Genomic DNA, 19,465 nt, shown 5'->3' with positions numbered 1-19,465 from the left:
ATGCAAACTTGTCTATGGTACCAAGCCACCAACAATTGCTCGTCAATAATTGGGAAACTTCCGACAACTGATTGGAGGTTTGATTTGTTAATCATATGCAAATCAAGCTCTGCGTGATAACATACCCTGTCTGCCGCGCAATCGCACGAAAATGTTTTTTTTTCAGCGGTCATCTGTACTTCTTTGAAAATTTCTGATGGTTCACTCCTCATCCGAGAAGCTTCGTCAGCGAACTAAAATTTGCTGTTAGCTCTGGCCCTATATATATATATAAATGTATATCCCTAATGTCCAGAGGTGGCATTGCCAGACCTCTGCTAGCAGGGTATATATATCTATATATCCCTAATGTCAAGTGGTGGCCCTGATTGCCCCAGTCATACACGAGGATCAGTCAGGACAAAAATAATCATAATAATCAAAATAATCAGTGTAGCCTCATGGAATAGTCGTCTGATCCCCCCAACCTTAGAACAAGGACCAATCAAAGCAGTCGTCTGGCACACCGCATATGGACATTAGGGATATATATAAAGGGCCAGAGCTCACAGCAAATTTTAGTTCACTGACGAAGCTTCTCGGATGAGGAGTGAAACGTGTCCGACACCTTCACAGAAGTACAGATGAAGGCTGAAGAAACCTTTTCATCGATGGACCACTACTGTACGACTGAGAACTCACACAGACGCATCGCACACGTCAGTAAACAGGTCCAGACGCAAACTATCATGGGGCCATAAATGCCCCGCCCACTTTTCGGAAGGTCGTGTCCGTTTCCACCCGGTTTGGTTTCACCTCTTGACAAAATACATTTGTGTAGAATTCATGATGGGATGTTAATGCATACGGTGACTTCACAACAGCTCCCAGCTTTGTAGTTTAAAATGCAATTTGTTCCGCTCATGCTGTTTCAATTGAAATGAGCCATCTGGCTTTTTAGGTTGGCCTTAACTTAATCATGTCCCATTCTCATGATGCAAGACACTAATGCAATGTATTCAAATTATGAGCCTTGATGAATGTCTTTAACATATGAAGACAAGGCAAGAGATTGTATCATGAATTGTAATACATTTTTTTGTTCTTCCAGCAGGGCAAAAGAAAAGTGGCCCCTTGCTGAGAATGACTCCAAACGTGGCGAGGGGGCATGACTAACATGTATAACCGTGCGCTATCGACCCCCAAAATGACTTGGCAGTGAGTGCCTCTTTTCAAATGTTTTTTCTTCCTGGATGTATTTCAGCATCCGAAACAGGTCCACACACCTGGCCGAACAACCTCATTTTGGATTCTAAATGTTCTTTCACACTGCAAGAATCAAGACAACAGCGCAGAAAATCCCATTTGACCCTCCGCACCCTGCCCACCGCCTTTTCCAGCAATTCCTCTCAGGCAGACGCTAAATCATTGGCACCGCACTACTACTCAGAAGGACTTGCACATTGCAAGAATCAAGACAAGAATGCGGAAAAATCCTACTGGACCCTCCGCACCCTGCTCACCACCTTTTTTCAGTGACCGATCCATGCGCACCAAATCAAGCAGACATTTAAACAGCTTCTTCCCCCTAGCCATTAACTTTCTAAACAGTAACCCAATATATATATATATCCCTAATGTAGGGAAATGTCTGTCCATATATAGGGCCAGAGCTACCAGCACAACTTTAGTTTGCTGACGAAGCTTTTCGGATGAGGAGTGAAACGTCCCACACCTTCAAAAAAGTACAGATGACGGCTGAAGAAACCTTTTCATCGATGTCTGCTTGATCATTTGCACATTGTCTCACAGTTATTTTTGAAAGGTACCACTTACATTAAGGAATTTGATTAGATTAGATTAGCCTTGATTAGTGTCATACTTATTTGTCATGTCATTTTTTATGATGATACTAGTGCAGCGTGTTCTACCGGAGACAAATTCCTTGTGTGTTCGACAAACTTGGCCAATAAAAATGATTCCTATTCTGATTCTGAAAAACGAGATAAACCTTAAATTCCCCACTTTCATTTATTTGAATCATAATAATAAAAACTGGCTTTATTTAAATTATTTTCTATTGGGCTCCATAGCAAATAAGAGTTGAAAGTAACAAAAATGATTCCCAAAGCTGACAAGTCTACCGAGATGCTACCCAATAGTGTGTTTTGCACAAGATCATGAGATCCGGTGTGGCAGATCTCTACCAAGAGACATTCATCAGAGATGGCGGCTGCCACGCTGAAGATTCACTGTGCAGTCATAAAAAAAAGATGCTTGATCTAAGCGGGTCAGAACACAGGCTGGACGGGCAGGGGTCTGTGTGTATTTTATACACACGAGCAAAAGCAAAACTGCTCATGTTTTGGTAATGTGACAGAAATGGAAGGTTTGGGCTTAAAATGACAGAAACGCTGGGTATTTTCTACCGAACAGATCATGGGACGGTTGACAATTAAAGGACAACCGACGCCTTCGGAAAAGTTGTGTCCATAATTTGTAAAATCACTTCTAATGACTTGTACTGAGCGTATTTTACAAAGATTCCACGGCATATAGCTATATTTTACGTTTTAAAACTCGCGCTGACTATTCACAAAGTCTTGTTCTTGAGTTGGTGACGATTCCTGACGTGACATCACGTCAGAAACGCCCCTGACCGAGAAAGCGACACACAATGCATTTTGGGTACTTTGTTTGGTCTGAAAACTTCATGTTGATGGCGATATTAGAAGGAAAACACATAAATAACGTGATGGTGAATCGTTGTGTGTTGCACCAAGACTACTACATATGTATGTATTTGATTCTAGTTGACACAAATTCCCAGCAAACAAATCAGCCCATTTCCAACGGAGCTAGGGCGCCATCTTGTGAATTTTCCTGGACGCTACATTGGAGTCCTGACGGCTCAAATTGATACGGAAGGACTTCTTTCATCGATTGCAAAAATGTATGCTTTCCTCTTCAGAACTATTTGAATCATATTCATAACTGGATGAGTAACAAGACAGCATCTTCTCCGAATCTGAAGCCATTGTTTTGATTCTAGAGCAAGGCAAGACGTCCTTGTGTGACGTCACGAACAAGGGATGCGACCTTCTGAAACTCTCTATCTCCTGGGTCATTTTGAAGTAGTTTTGGGACACTAACTCATTTTTATTGGTGTTTTGCACTTGACTAAAAATATCAGCCTGCGTGTTTTGGGTATTTTAGATATGTTTTTCTGATGTCAGTTAGGAAATGAAAATGTGGTGTTGTTGTCCTTTAAGTAAACAGCTTTACATCTCTGATGTACATGTCCAATGCCAAACAAAGCATTTTACACTCTTCCTGTCTTCCGGATATTTCAGACACATTTCTGATGACTTGTTTCTTAAAGTAGATTTCCGATCATATTGAACCACTGAGTCAAAAACCCTACAGTGAACTACAGATTGAAATTGCTGCAGCTAAAATTATGCGGCAAACATTATAAAACTGCTCAGTTGGTTCAACACTGCGACTAGGCTGCGTCTTTAAATTGAAGCAATGACGCCGTGGTACAGAAAGTCGCGAATGCTGATTGGATTCATTTGCGGCGCTGGCTGCTAATGCGATGTGATTGCAAGTATGGCACAAATAACTTTGAAAATATAATAAGTAGAAAAGATTATCTTGACACCTAAATACAAATGCGGATACAACATATAATTCGCACGCAAGTTAAATCTATTTTCATTCGAGGTCTGAGTAGCACATTCATTTTTTTATCTATTTACATCTGTGTAAGCTCTCAGTCGTACAGGAGTGGTCCATCGATGAAAAGGTTTCTACAGCCGTCATCTGTATTTCTGTGAAGGTGTTGAACGTTTAACTCCGCATCTGAGAAGCTTCATCAGCGAATAAAATTTTGCTGGTAACTCTGGGATATAAATATATAGGACCAGAGATACCAGCATTTTTTTTTTGCTGACGAAGCTTCTCGGATGAGGAGCGAAACATCCGACACCTTCAAAGAAGTACAGCAAAGATAATAGCTATCGATTCACAAGCTAATGGCTATTTATTCGCTAGCTATTAGCTATCCACTGGCTAGCTAGCTTGCTATCTATTTGAGTTACTTCCGGGTTGAATGAACACTGGCGAGTGTGGATGCCGCTGCTCACCCACAGAAAAAAAATATTCTCCTGTGACTGTAAAGTGACTTTGAGAGTTTTGAAAGACGCTTATAAATTAAATGCATTATTATTATTAAAATCTATACATATCAATCATGAATTAGTGAGAACAATTAGCAGATGTTGACCAGGACAGTTATGTATGAGGTCAAGCCAATTGAAAACCAATTAGAGCAAATGTGGTTTATACAGGCTGTGCTAAGTCGTTTTTGTGTTCAGTCTGACTTTTATGCTATTCAAACAACTGACTGGTAACTTCCGATGCTCGCTATTTCTTCGCAGAGTCGAGTCAGGCGAAATCTCAAGGTCAGGTTCCATTTTCTCTTGCCAATTAGGGCACGTGCGTCATGAAATCACGTCAATTTAACTATTTTGTGCAAGGGCGATAAAATAAGACAGCGGATGTATTGTCAGAGCAAGAAAAGAAATGGCAACCTATGGAAAGGACAGCGGGGGTAGAAGTAGATCGACAAAAGAAAGAAAGCGCACCAATTCTGTGCAACATTCCGACAGGTCCGTCAGAAGATGTCTGTCTCTAGGTGCATTTTTCCAATATTATTCATTCCATACAGTTTCCACGGTGGCTTGATTGGACTACCAGCATGTGGCACAAATTCATTTATGGTAATAATCTTGGATTTTCTACAAATTAAACATCTGTGTAAAAGAGTCACAATAAACATAACATTTAAAAATAACAGAAAATGGCATTATACAGTTGAAATATTCAAAGTCATTACTCTAACATTGCCGAGACACGCATTGTACATTAATGTAAAATGCATAATTTTTCCCATATGTGTGCTACAGATTTAATTGGGATAAGCAACATTGCTCTTAATTAGTATCATGGTATTAACTCATTCACTGCCAGAAGGTGTGCAAAAATGTGTCCACTGAAGTGCCAGGGTTTTTGTCATTTTCACTCAAATTGCAGGATCCAGAGAATATTCAGTTTTAGTTTTTTTTTTCAATTCAGCGCAAAAAAAACTTAGACTCTCTTCTTTTATCAGAAAAAAAAGACTTAATTCCTAAATTATATGGGTCTGGAGTTACCTGAGCTTGAAATGGGGGCAGCTATATAAAAACAATACATATTGATTATATAGCGCTTTAACAACAGTTGACGCTGTAACAAAGCGCTAACAAGAACAAAAGGCAAATGATTCCCCCTTGTGGAAGGGAAAAACATTGCCAGAGGTCTGACCAACGCTTTATCGGCACCACTCGCAAGAAAACTGAACTAAAAAAAAATTCGAGAATGGGAATGTATTACTTGTCAGGCTATGTTTCTGGTCATAGCTGGTTACTCTCCGACCTAGCCATACTTTTAAAAGTGTGCCCGTCAACTTAAGCACTAATTTTGGTCTTTCCTAACGCCTCCTCATAATATTCGTGATTACTAGCATTAGCATTAGCTTATCCATCTTATAATGTTCAGTCTTCCTCTTAGGGTTGTTTGCTTAGTGACTCCTTTTAGTGAAAATGTTACTTGCTCAAAGGGCATTTGTCGCAAAAGAGCCGAGGATTAGTTACTTAAACGAAAGCGCTATTTTGGCGTCGAAATGACACCCCGGAGTTCTGAAATATCTCCGAAATTGTGATTTTGATCTCAGAATGATAAATTGTCTATTAATTCAGCACTTGTAGGAATGAGAGAGAACAAGATCAATGGATATTTTCACAGTACTCTACCTATACCGTGTCATTCATTGGTTTAAAAGCCATCCCCCACTGTGACCAAACGCCGGTAGCGCAGGATTTAGATAATCCTTGCTCGCTTGATCTGAGGACCTTGACAGAGAAGCTCAAGAACATAACCTGTTTCCAGTAAAGTTCATGTTATCTTTTCGGGAAGTGGTGTCTTTCAGTTGCGGAGCATCGACGTTCACCCTGAGTAACCATGACGAAATTTTTCATTTGCTCACCCCAGTATACGACAACTCAAGACACTGCAAACACTGTGAAGATGCCATGTGTTTGCTGAGCTCTTGCTCATTCTGTCTAGTTCAGCCAAATTATTCTTGGATGCTCTGGGGCTTAGGACCCCCAGTGCAGTTGATATATTGTTGGACCATGACATCAGCCTCCATTTGTTGCTGAAAGTTCTTGTAAGGTAACATACAAAAGATAGTGATGCAGGAAAGTAACTAGTTGATTTCATCTGTGTACTAAAATATACACCAACAGTAAAAGTTCAAACATATCCGAGGAGCCAAGAAAAAGACATTTTTGATGTATTAAAACAAAAGTCCATAGGACAAGGACAAGGTAAGGAAAAGTACAGGTGTCTCAGCACTCATCATCAACCAATCATTCCATTATGCTCTCAGTCCTTATCACCCCTACTTGTTAACTCCTAACCCCCTTTTTGTCCCATTATCGACTACCCTTCTCACAATCTCGTTTTTCTGCTCAAAGAGTTCTTTTCATTCAGCTTTGGTGTTTGTTGAAGAACCAGTAAAATCGGCCACCAGCAGCTGTTTAAACACTGATGGCACCATTTGTGTTTGTCTTCAAGACCACAAACGTTCCCAGTTGATTTCATGCTTGCGATTATCACAGTTCAGCATTTCCTTTATAGTCACCATGGAACCAGATAAAGAAAGAGAAGATAAAGAAGAGAAATGAGGCAAGAATATGAAGACGAATGAAAAGAGAGATCGCACCTTGTGAGGTAACAAGGAGAAAACATGAGTGAATAGGAGTTCTAGCTTAGCTGTATCTTAAAAAATCCTTTATTTCTCAGACCGAATAAAACAGGGCAGCAACTCTGGTTACAGTACAAGTAAATCTTGTTGTGTTTGAATTGCAAAACAAAATAAAATTCAATTTAATCAGATTCATCCCAAGTGTTCGGTCAATTCAGTTTACGAACATATTTTCTATTTCCTTACACACTAGGGTTTTATTTTCTCAGACTTCCTGTCATCATGTCACTTTCTGTCCGTCTTTATATGACATCACATCCTGTCCGTCTTTATAAAAGCTCTCCCAACAAGGCCCTCCTTTCTCTTCCCTCTTGGATCTTCTCCCCTGCCCGCCCCTCAGGGTGGGCAGCGACATTTTGTGGCGTCCCAAACATTTAAGAATCTTTTTGTTTTTACTTTTGATTCCTGCTTCATTAATAATAATTAACCCTAACATTTGGTGCCGAGAAGTCCCGTAAGTCTCAACTACTGCAGATAAGGACACTAACACCAAGTCTACAGAGTAAACGTCTGTACAATCTACAAGGGACAATACGCTCTTACCGACTGGGACTTTTTCAGTTTGGCAAATGAACAGAAGTCACCCGCGGACGTAGTATCAAATACAGTAAAGTCTCGTTATATCGATATTCAAGGGAGTCCGAAAAAATATCGATATAACCGGGACTATCGATATATCCGACCCTGTTAGCATGTAATTTTCTCCGTGCGTGCATAGAAATAGTATCGATATAACCGGGACTATCGATATATCCGATATCGATATAACGAGACTTTACTGTATACCCTATGCATGCGCCACAACTGCATGGCTTAGTTGTAAAAATATGTGATTGGCAGCAGTCCAGACATGTCTCACATTGAAGTTGTGAGGACACATTATGAAGTGCAAAATAGAAACGTCAAGACTGTTGAGCATCTGAAACATCAAGGACGATTTAAAAATATTGAAAATCCACAAGGGATGCCAATTTTTTTCCAAGTTCATTTCTGCTACTGTAAATCTGCGAGTGTCGAAACAAACTAACCTGCATAACAAACAAACATACATACACAATCTATGGGAAGAATGCTACTCTACTTTGAATAAGGGATCCCATTGTCCTCCAGTCATCAATTTCATTTTGGACATTGATGTGTCACACGCTCCTTCAGATGCAATTTGTGTCATTACGCCTGTCCTAATATGACCACAGAAGCTCAAGGCAACAGCTGTTCCCTGCTATGTTGACCAGTTCACATTTCAAAGCCATATTTTGGTCAAGACTGGCCTCAGACCTGTAACAAGTATTTTCACCAGGTCTTAGCCGAATGACCAGACAAAGAACGACCTGCTCACCACTGTTTCCAATTAACCCGTCTACACGTGGAATGCCATCCATGGTGCCTCTGCATGACCTCATGAGGAAACCATGGATTTCCCAAGCACAGGATGTTCTTTGTTGGTTCCACGGCAGCAATCGAGCGCATCCATCAATAGAATTGAAGACTTACCCAAGAGGCCAACAATAGGGTCTACCTCCTACCGCTCTAGGGCCTTAGTTTGACACATCTACTGTACAAACAAGGAAAACAAACCGCTTATGACAACATTGGTTCCATTCAATTTTCCCGACTGTCAAGATTTGATTTTACAGTGATACCTCTCTTTACAAACTTAATTGGTTCCCAGAAAGTGTGTGTAAAGCAAAAAGTTTGTCTGCCAAACATTTATTTCCCATAAGAAACCATTAAAAATGAGAATAATCCGTTTCCAGATCCCCATAAAACAAATTTTGACTAAATAAGCCTTAAAACTACAAAAAAAATACCTTATTTTATGTATAATAAATGTGATGTTATTGTAATTAAAGAAATAAACTGTACTATAAAATAAAGTTGTTTTATTTACCTTTGTGATGGTCGTTGATGTAGTTGCCCCTTGATGATATCCGAGTGAAGTTTCCGTGCTTTTTCGGGGATAATACCCTCACACACTGTCCCCTGCTAGCTGCTTTTCGTTAATCCAAATCAACCGAAGTTTTTCAACCTCTTCTACTGCCTGACACCGTTGCTTGGACAACACAGAAACACCCTTAGCCACATGTAGCACTGGTCAACTTAGCATACTGGTACTTGGACACTAAGTCACACAGATGCATACCTCGTTTGTGTTTTTAGATAATCTCCTTCTGCTCGACCATAATTTTATTTTGTGTCCTCTCCGCTTAACACTAGCCTGTGGTGGGGTCTTTTTTTTTTATCTCAAAAAAAGCATTCCACTCGATAACAAACCACATCTGCACTGAAAGAAGGTGGGTGCGGAAAACTAGTTCGCCATCCACCGTGGCGCTGTTCGACCGTGTGGTTTGGTGTACTTCCACCGAAAAAGCGTTCATAAACTGAGATATCACTGTAGTTCCATTTTTTGCATTCACTGCAGCCTACAGAGCATTTGCACCATAAGTGGCTCGATACCCTCCAATATTAAGACTATTTGTCTTGATGAGCAAAACTGCAGAAGATAGCGAGCAAGGATGCTTGGATACAACATGGGGGCACGTTTTAATCTATTGATAATGGGAAATCTCAGCGGGAATTTGGCCACGTGTGCGGCTTGGCATCAAGCATGCTGTGACAACATGTGCTCAAGAGCAACAAACAGGGCCGAACTTCACGAGAAAAAAAAAACATCCCGGTGTGTACAGTAAATATGTTAACAACAGTTTCAGTTAACAAGTCAAAACAAGTCTTGTGTATCTATTCCTTCAAGTTTATTTATTAGTGTTTTTATTTATGTATTTATTTATATGTGTATTTATTATTTTTTTTGTATTCTGCCCTTGACCGAGTACATGTATCAGTTATGAGATGAAATTCTTACCAGGTAGGGCAAGGCCACGTCAGCGAAGTAAACAAACGCAGCCCCAAGTATGAAGCCAATGGCCACGGGCAGAAAAGCAAATGAGCCGTACTTCCCAGAATCCTCGGCCATGTCGATCGCTGGAGCCAGCAATGACCAATAGGAAGCGGCCAACATCACCTAAGTGGGGACAAAACGGGGAAAGTAAGGCACATAGGAATGAAAGTGTATTTCTATTTTTGACAATGTATTGATTGGAAATCCTGAAAAAAAAAAAAAAAAAAAGGTTGTTGATGCTTCAGATCAGAAAAGGCAAAAATCAGAGTGACATCTTACATATGTTTGACTTTTCATTGTGTACTATCAATCTCAACGCTCAGCTATTATAATAATAATCCATTCATTTCAAGCGCCTTTAAAAATTCTCAAGGTCACTTTACAGACACAGGATATTTTTATTGTTTCTCTGAGCGCTTTTGATGTTATATTTTTAGCAGTACGAAATACATCGTCTTTTGTCATCGGCACATTTAAAATTAAAATCAGCAGCTTGATCAAGGGGCATTGCTGCATTCAGGTTTGCCTTCAGAACGTGTAAAAGACAGCGCCGCTGGGTTGCCATCAAGTGACTCACTTGTCAATGGGAAAAAAAATAAATAAATAATATATGCATCAAGAAGTATTTAACATATAAATGAAAAAGCCTTTAAAAAAAAAACTTGTATGCAACCTGAAATCTGGTAACATGTCGTTAAAGGATTAACATATCCAGTTGTAGTGAAACGCACCGTTTTAGTCATATTTTTTTTGGTTCAATCCTGCATTAATTTAGTTTTTTCCAGATTTTTATGTTTCCCTTTCAACAGAGTTTCAATTATTCAGGGATTTTCTATATTCACTGTCAGCCTTGATCCCTACCCCCGCCACCCCCTCGCAAGTAGTGTCGGTCCTCTATACACAGGCGAGCTTCTCAAGACTTCCTTTCCTCATTTTTTCCTCCATATCGCTGCTCATATCCTGCAAATTTTCTTTCTCTTATTCTCCTGCAAGCCTATGGGTGAGGACCAAGCACACCAAAATGGAGACATGCTGAGATGTGATGTGGGAAAAAAAAATGTCCAATGATAACAGAGTCCAAACAAAATTGAAAAAAAAACCACACAACAGGCGGTGTGGTCTCAAAGATGAAGTGTTGCATCAAAGGCCACCGCTACCAGCTATGCTGCATTCAATATTGATTCTGCCACTGTTATTCTGATATGGGCACCTGATTTTTTTTTTCAATGTGGTCAGTTTGACTGACTTAACATTCAGTTCAATGCAATAGTCATAAAAAAAATTAAGTGCACCCATTTTGGTATGAAGGTGACGCATAAATTAACTTTTACAAGCTAAGTTGAAGACTGCAGGATTTTGGAGGGATGAAAACCAGAAAAACTTAGCTCGCAATGGCTCATTCATCTAACATAATGGGAACCACTCAGAACCACAGTTCTCCATTTGCCCCCCCGTCCTGCCTTTGATTGTGTTTTGGTCGAGCATTAATCTGGCAAGACTGACAAGGTGTTGAAAAGAAAAGAAAAAAAAAACGACAATGCACTGGATTGGTTGATAACATTACTGGACTTATCCAGACCAAGTGAAGCAAAGTCAAAACGATAAGAGGCTTGGATGGGAAGCACATTGCGTGAATCATCATTGCACCACTTGATCCGTCTCTCTCAACCTGGTGTTCCCGCTGATGTGGAACAAGGTCAACATGGGCTCATCAGACCATGACATTGCAGTGACCTAAACTCCATGTTCCTTTACAAATTGAAGCCATTTCTCACAAGTCTTCCTAATGAGTGGGTGTCTGAAGAACATGCAGACGTTTACGCTGAATAACTTATTTTTGTGTTGTATATGTACAAATTATTTTTTTTTCATGGCGACATATACAGTGATACCTTGGTTTACGAACTTAATCTGTTCCCAGACAGAGTGTGTAAGGCGAAAAGTGTGTATCCCAAAAAATAACTTTCCATAGGAAAACATTAAATTGAGAATAATCCGTTGCCAGGTCCCAATAAAGCATATTTTCCTAATTTTCTAAGCCGTAAAACTACACAAAATATACCTTATTTTATGTATAATAAATGTACTATGGTATTATAATTAAAGAAATAAACTGTCCTGTCTAATAAAGTTATTTTATTTACCTTTATGATGGTCGTTGATGGCTAGATGGAATGGAGTGGCCGGTTTCATCAGCATTAAACACTTGATGAGGAACATAACATTCTTTCACCATCTTGAGGAATTATCCCTTGTAGGTTCTTTCTCTGTGATAATTGTATCTAGTTCCGCATCAATTATGTTCTGTGTAGCTGGGTTGATAGTTTTTTTGCATCAAATGTACAGTTGGCTTGTGCGGGTTGTTTGTGGAGCCTGATTGATGGGATATTTTAACCTCGCAGTCTACAATATGTCTTTAAACTATCAAAGTTGAAACTCAGTCGTCTGCCTGTCTCTATAATGTTTAAACCACACCCCCTCACTGCTGCGTTCTTGACCAATCACGTGGCTTTAACCGAAGACTGGGGGCTGGGAATAGAGGACAAAAACAGTCGGCTGCCATTTTGTTGTTAGAACATCTCGTTCGCAAACGACACATCACTCATTGAGGCAGCTCCGTGTAAGAAAAAAGTTCGTATGCCAAGGTAAAGTTTGTTTGCCAAGGTTACATTTTTATAAATGTAACGTTCGTAAACCGAAAAGTTCGTAAGCCAAGGGATTCGTAAACTGAGGTATCACTGTATAGGTGTTGATGACCGGGATAAAAATAACTCACATTCTTTGTGACATCTGTTCCCAAGCAGAGGGACAAAATCAAGAAAAATCATCAACAGTGGATGATTTTTTTTTCTGCCACTGAAAACCGTAAAATAACATCAAATACAAGGAAACCACAGAACTAATTTTGTCGCTTATTAATATTCATCACCGAGAACTATATCGATGTGTATTAAACATATTCAAGGATGTAATCAGAAGAAAAGTGGATGCCACTTTAATTACAAGGAAGCGCTCCTCAGTCATTATTAGACAACTGCCGGTAATCAAATCCAGCGTCAAAAAGAAAAAAAAAATCTGGATTACGACTGTACATGCGAACGACAGTCCGCAATTGCAATACAAGATTCCCTACACGGCTATAGAATACCTCCACCAACTTATTAAAATGCTTTGACGTGAGTTTATGATACATATGAACCTAAGTGCCAGCTCATTTTACTAGCTTGGTACTAGAAGGAGTAATTCACTGGAGCAGCAAAGTAACACATATCTATGGATGATGCTGTAACCTTGCGTATTTGGCCAGAGCTGAAACTCAGCGAGCGACTTATTCAAAAAACATCACAGGTGGAGAAGGAAAAATAAATAAACAAATGAATAAACAAATAAATATAGAGATAAATAGATAAATAAATAGCTAGCTGGCTACATAGCTAGCGAGATAAATAAAAGAAATAGAACAGAAAAAATCAATCCAAAAATGAATAAATACATGAATGTATATACAAATGAATAAATATATGAATGAATTATACAAATGAACAAATAAATAAATATACAAATGAACAAATAAATATACAAATAAATAAATAAATAAATACACAAATAAATAAATATATAAATGAATATATATACAAATGAATAAATAAAAATACAAATGAACAAATAAATATACTAATGAATAAATAAATTAATATATAAATGAATAAATAAATATATAAATGAATAAATAAATATACAAATGAATAAATAAATAAATGTATGAATAAATGTACACATAAATAAATAAACAAATAAATGTACAAATATATAAACAAATAAATAAATGTATGAATACATGAACAAACAAACAAACAAACAAACAAACAAACAAACATACATATACATACATACATATACATACATACATATATATATATATATATATATATATATATATATATATATATATATATATATATATATATAGGCTTTTTTTGGGAATGGAGCAACATTTTAATTAGTGGAGACAGCCCGCCAATGCCATTTACCAGGTTGTCTTAAATTCACATTAAAGGCTAGGCTAGCCCTCAGGTGATCTAACTCGTTTTTGTAAACCAGCAATTTAAAAGTTATCCCCCCTTGATCCAATTACAAATAAAACTAGAACTGCTTCATGTCATCACAAAGAGGGTACAGCAAGTCCTGAAGAATGAATCACTCTCTGTGTCTTTGTTTGTCATGTTGTCTTTGTGTTGTCACATTATTTGTTATTTAGTTTTTTTTTTTTTGGTTGTTCTTTTGACTTCAAGACGGCGCCGCGACAGCGGCTGCCTTTCCAGCAGCTCATGTATTTCTTTTTTTCACTCGTTTCATCACTTTGCTGCTGTGAAATGTACATTTCTCCACTGTGAGACTAATAAAGGCAAATCCAATCCAATCCAAAATAATTGAAGAGAAAAGACAGAAACTCACCCCTGCAGCAAATCCTAAACTTCCATCCAAAATGTATTTCTGTAGAAGAGAAGAGAAACTTGAATGACATGAAGTTTGCGTGTTCATGAAAATCAGTAACTTTCAGTCTGAAATTAAAAATATCGCAGGTGTCAAGCAGTATTTTTCTCTCCAAAAATATATATATATATGTTGAGTGAGCCATGCAAATGCTGTCTTGGTCAACAATTTAACAATAACTGACTCATAGGGACAGTAGAGGATTTTGCCCATCAGTGAGAATATGTCAATTAATGTGAAAAAAAATGTCAATACCTAATCTAAAACCAGCGTTGCGTAATCAGACATTTTATTGTTTTTATCCCACATAATTACATCATACATGACGACGTTCTCAACCTTTTGGTTGTTCACAATGGTTGACTCTGCAGAATGCAAACCTGAGGATGCTAATATTTAAACATTTCGTTCAAAATGGGTACATGTGTAAGCATCTTAAACTGAAGTTTCATGTGTGCACTAAAAATGAGGAGAAATGGTTTTGGTGAACTTACCTGTCGACTGGAGAAAACAAACACCAGAGCAGCCCCAGCAGCGGTAAGGCCCCAGGTAAACAGAGTCCCCAGCAGCGCCTGTGCCACAGGGGAGTAACCTTCTATCATAGTGCCACACCTGGAACACACAGGAGAAAAATAATTCAGTGTCTAATTTAAAGTAAGGTAAAATCTATGACAACATGACACATGAAAGTCTGATCACTCAGTTGAAGGCAACACAACTATTCAGACGTCACCGTTACCCTCAGAGAACAAAAAGAGTGCAACACTGGGAAGGCCTAAGCTTTGCTCCGGATGATAGTGACTTCAGCTTTTTTCTTTTGAAGCATGCATTTCAATGGTCCAAACAGTTCGAATTAAATAATCACTTCTTAATCAGAAGATATTGGAGTCTGAAATATCCAGATGATTAAAAAGCACACTTTAAAAATGTCTTAATTTAATTTATTTGAAAAGGTTTCAAATTGTCCTAATTTGGTGCTGATTATCATAAAGAGGAACACAGTGAACATCAATGATGACTGAATAGACGTTAACGTAAGATTACTTTGGGAGTTTTGCTATTTTAGTATTTTATCACTTACACAAAGTTACATGTTTGACAAATGAGTTCGACTGCATACAAATCAGAGTAATAGTCCTCTTGTGTGTTCTGCAAATTAAGTGTCATTGCACAACCCTCAAAATCCTAGAAAATTTGGACCTTGTATTTGGAAAAAGCATGCAATATTCAAAATAATATCACACATTTGCATGGAAATAGTAAACATATCTCCTGCTGTTGCCGTATGCAAAAGCTATCAATCGGAGTCCAAACATTTCATTCATACTCTACTATTGCAAAGAAACCAGCAAAGTGTGTATTAATCTTATCGTGTACACATGCAATACAAAATGCATCATTTCATAAACAACAGTGATTGCAGATAAATGGAAATTAAACGTCGTTAATGCAAGATGTCAACTTATATCATATGCAGCATTACTGCACAGTGTATACGATCAGAACTCGGCTTCGTCAATCTTTTGACTCTGGGTACTACTTCATAATGCATGCTGTAGATTTAAATATGCATTGTTGCGAGTTTTGGCTTAAAAGTTACACTTCTCACCGACTGGCTTCCAAATTGACTTATTTCCCCTATATTTACTTCCTACTTCCCGGTACACGTGTCTTTGTCAATGTCGCCCCGCCCTTTGGCGCATTTGATTCGTCAACTTAATATGACGTCACAACACACTGCCAACTTTTAAAGGAACAGGACACTCACATAACTAAAATACGAGTACAAAATAAGAATTACTGTACGTACTGAACAATTATAATTACCGTAAGAATTTTTTATTTGATTTGAATATATAACTCACAGAACTAAAACTATTAAAAATAAGAATTACTGTACAATTACAATTACCGTTAATATTATTATTTTGATATAGTTAGTATTTGATTCACAATGGTTTGAAATAATCAGAAATGCCTCAAAAACATAAATGTATTACATTATCTACAACTAATGCAATCAACTTTAGAAAGAGTACGTTATTAGTAAATTACTTTGGAGCATTAAAGGACAACCGACGTCACTTTTCTGTTTTTTTAACTGACATTTGAAAAACGTTTTATAGCATCTGAAATACCCAAAACACGCAGTATGATATTTTTAGTCAAATGGAAAACACCAATAAAATGACTTAAAATGTGCAAAATCTGCAATAAAATGGCCATTTTCAAAAAGTCCCACCCCCAGTTCGTGACGTCACGCCAAGACGTCTTGCATTGCTTGTGAATCAAAACAATGGCTTCAGATTCGGAGAATATGCTTTCTTGTTACACATCCAGTTATGAATATGATTCAAATAGTTCTGAAGAGGAAAGCATACATGCTTGCAATTGATTAAAGAATTGTATGTGCCATTTTGAGGCAACATTGGGGGAAAATCTCTCACCCCCAAAAAAAGAGGCACAAAATGGCGACCTCCAGTGGCCACCTCCGCTTCCACAGGCTGATAAATTCCTTATATGGAGCTTGGACAACCTCTTCTGGCGGCTTTTGGGTGCAACACAAGGATTTCAGACCAAACAATACAGCAAAATGCATTCCTTCCATCACGTCAATGTATTTTGCCGTACTTGTTTGGTCTGAAAACCTCGTGTTGCACCCAAAAGCCGCCAGAAGAGGGCGACCAAGCTCCATGGAAGGAATGTATCAGCCTGTGGAAACGGGCTGATTAACTCCTCACAGGAGCTTGCCTCTTTTTTTGGTGATCCATTTCCCCCCAATGTTGCCTCAAAATGGCACGGAATAAATTATTTAATCAATAGCAAACATGTATGCTTTCCTTTTCAGAACTATTTGAATCACATTCATTCTTGGAGGTGTAACAAGAAAGCATATTCTCTGAATCTGAAGCCATTGTTTTGATTCTCCAGCAATGCAAGACGTCCTGGCGTGACGTCACGAACTGGGGGCGGGACTTTATGAAAATGCCCAATTCGCAGCTCAACTTTTTGCAGATTTTGGACACTAAGTCATTTCTATTGGTGTTTTGGATTTGAATAAAAATAGCATTTGGTTTTGGGTATTTTAGATGCTATAAAATGTTTTTCTGATGTCAGTTAGGAAACAAAAAAAGTGATGTTGGTTGTCCCTTAAGTTTGTTCTAGATCAGAATGAACAAACAAAACAATGAACAGAGCTGCCAAAAATGACTCGGCATCAAAATGACAGACATAAATCAAACATTGCATTAAAATGTGCTATTAAGCGGTATTCTTTTCAATTTTCAGCTAAATCTGCAAAATGCTTGTTGCGCCTCTTCCCATAGGTGATTACTATTTGATGAATTCATCATTTGTTCACATGATTACGAATCAATTTGCAAAACGTCGCCGTCAAACAAAGTAAGGAAGGAATATGGGATTTTTCTCCTTTGATTCATGAAACAGACTTTGATCTCAATGTTTGCACCGGCGGTGTCTTCATTTGCCTCAGGCTGATCTAAAAAGCACTCGATGAATGCCAGAATGACACCAAAGTGAAATATCACCCCGTGAAATATGAAGCACCCCTCCACGGTGTTTTGTGGGATGATTAATAGGGGATATAGAGGTGAGCCACATTGTATGAAGTGTTGGCAGCAAAGCCACAACCTAATCAGCGTCAACTCCAAAGGCATTTTTTTTTTGTTCCTCACTTCACTGGAACTTGTTGCCGATTCGGGAAAACGTCTCCATAAATCTTTTGATGAATGAGCCCGCGAGACGGTTTAGAGAAGTGTTAAGCGTCATTGGAATTACATCCCATTCTGGATAAACACTTACGGCATGGGGAAATAATTGGCCGGCTGGGTGATTTTTTTTTTTTTTTTTTTTTTTGTGAATTTCAATGGCCTCCAGAGAATTTCTGGGGTTATTCCAGCTATGCGTGACAGAGTGGCAACAGGATGGAGGTCATCGCTCATGCATGGTCTTTAACTCATTCACTGCTAGACGATGTGCAAAAATGCATCCAGTCCAGTGCCAGGGTTTTTGTCATTTTGACTCAAATTGCACGATCCCAAGAATATTGAGCTTTAGGACAACATAAGCGGTTTAGTTTAATCAGCTATTTTATTACTTATCATTTATTAATGGTTTATTTTTCTGTGTATTGTGCTTTTAATTGTAAAGTGTCCTTGGGTGTTGTGAAAGCTGCTTGTAAATTAAATGTCTTATTGTTATTATTGTTGTCCTTATTATTATTATTATTATTAACATTCAATTCAGCGTAAGAAACCTTACTCTCTTCTTTCATCAAAAAAAATAGTTAATTCCTAAGTTATATGGGTCTGGAGTTATCTGAGGTTAAAATGGGGACGGGTGTCCAAAATACAATACACTACATACATGTTGATTTATATAGCGCTTTAACAACAGCTGAAGCTCGAACAAAACGCTAACATAAATAATAATACATAAATATAGACAAAATATAGAAAATATAAAAATAATATAAAATAACAAATTATAATAATAATCATAATAAATATATATAAAATATAAAGTAAAAATAGTAAATCTAATAAAGTCTAACATAAAAGAATAAATATCGTAAAAATATAGAAAATATAATAAAATCTAACATAAAAGAATAAATAATAAATAAATATAGTAAAATAATCAGAAAATATAAAAAATAATAAAATAAAAGAATAAATAATCACAAAAGAATATATATGTATATAGCAAAAAAATATAGCAACTATAAAAAAAAATACAATTATGTCATTAATTATGTAAGAAAACAGCATCACATGTCAAATGTCATGACAACAAAAGTCCTGAGAAAATAGTCAGCTAGCGATGATGATGGCATGTAACCCCCCCCCCCCCCCCCCCCACCCCCCCAAGCCCTCAGCCGGCTGGCCTAAAGCTATGAGTACTACACGGAAGACATAATAGATAGAATGGTGGAGACTGTGTGTGAAGTCAACAGAAGCAAAGGGAGGACAAGGGGGGGGTGGCGGAAAAAAAGTTATGAAAACAAGAGTATGGGAGCAGATGGGGTTTACCTTGGAAACAAGCATTACAGCAGAGAAACTAAGAAGGAGGGTGAAGGGGGTCTCAGGAGGGGCTTCAGCAAAGCTGGACTTTATCACAGCCTCTGGAGACTGATGAACGAGGGGGGGGGGGGGGGGTGGACGAGTTCCAGGCACACAGCAGCGCTCGTCACACACCGTAGG

The 19,465-nt window shown here is 38.1% G+C and overlaps 1 protein-coding gene across 3 annotated transcripts in view; it reads right to left on the bottom strand.

The window, feature by feature from the left end:
• Positions 1-15,929, bottom strand: part of slc39a11 (solute carrier family 39, member 11) — a 49,289-nt gene extending 33,360 nt beyond the window's left edge. For 2 of the 3 annotated variants that reach the window (XM_089016054.1, XM_089016052.1), the window contains exons 1-4: positions 15,853-15,929; positions 14,738-14,855; positions 14,205-14,243; positions 9,714-9,872 (exon numbers count right to left, since the gene is read on the bottom strand). In XM_089016054.1, coding sequence (XP_088872180.1) covers positions 9,714-9,872; positions 14,205-14,243; positions 14,738-14,845 — 306 coding nt within the window. In that variant the 5' untranslated portion in view covers positions 14,846-14,855; positions 15,853-15,929. Of the gene's footprint in view, positions 1-9,713; positions 9,873-14,204; positions 14,244-14,737; positions 14,988-15,852 lie in introns of those variants that run through there. The other variant, XM_089016053.1, reaches the window with a different exon arrangement.
• Positions 15,930-19,465: the final 3,536 nt, after the last annotated feature.

The sequence above is a fragment of the Hippocampus bargibanti genome, linkage group LG15, assembly GCF_051943395.1.
Source record: "Hippocampus bargibanti isolate YZ-2025 linkage group LG15, ASM5194339v1, whole genome shotgun sequence".
NCBI classification, from domain to species: domain Eukaryota; kingdom Metazoa; phylum Chordata; class Actinopteri; order Syngnathiformes; family Syngnathidae; genus Hippocampus; species Hippocampus bargibanti.
The sequence above is the reverse complement of the archived record's forward strand: the minus strand, read 5'-3'. Positions and strand labels throughout refer to the sequence as shown.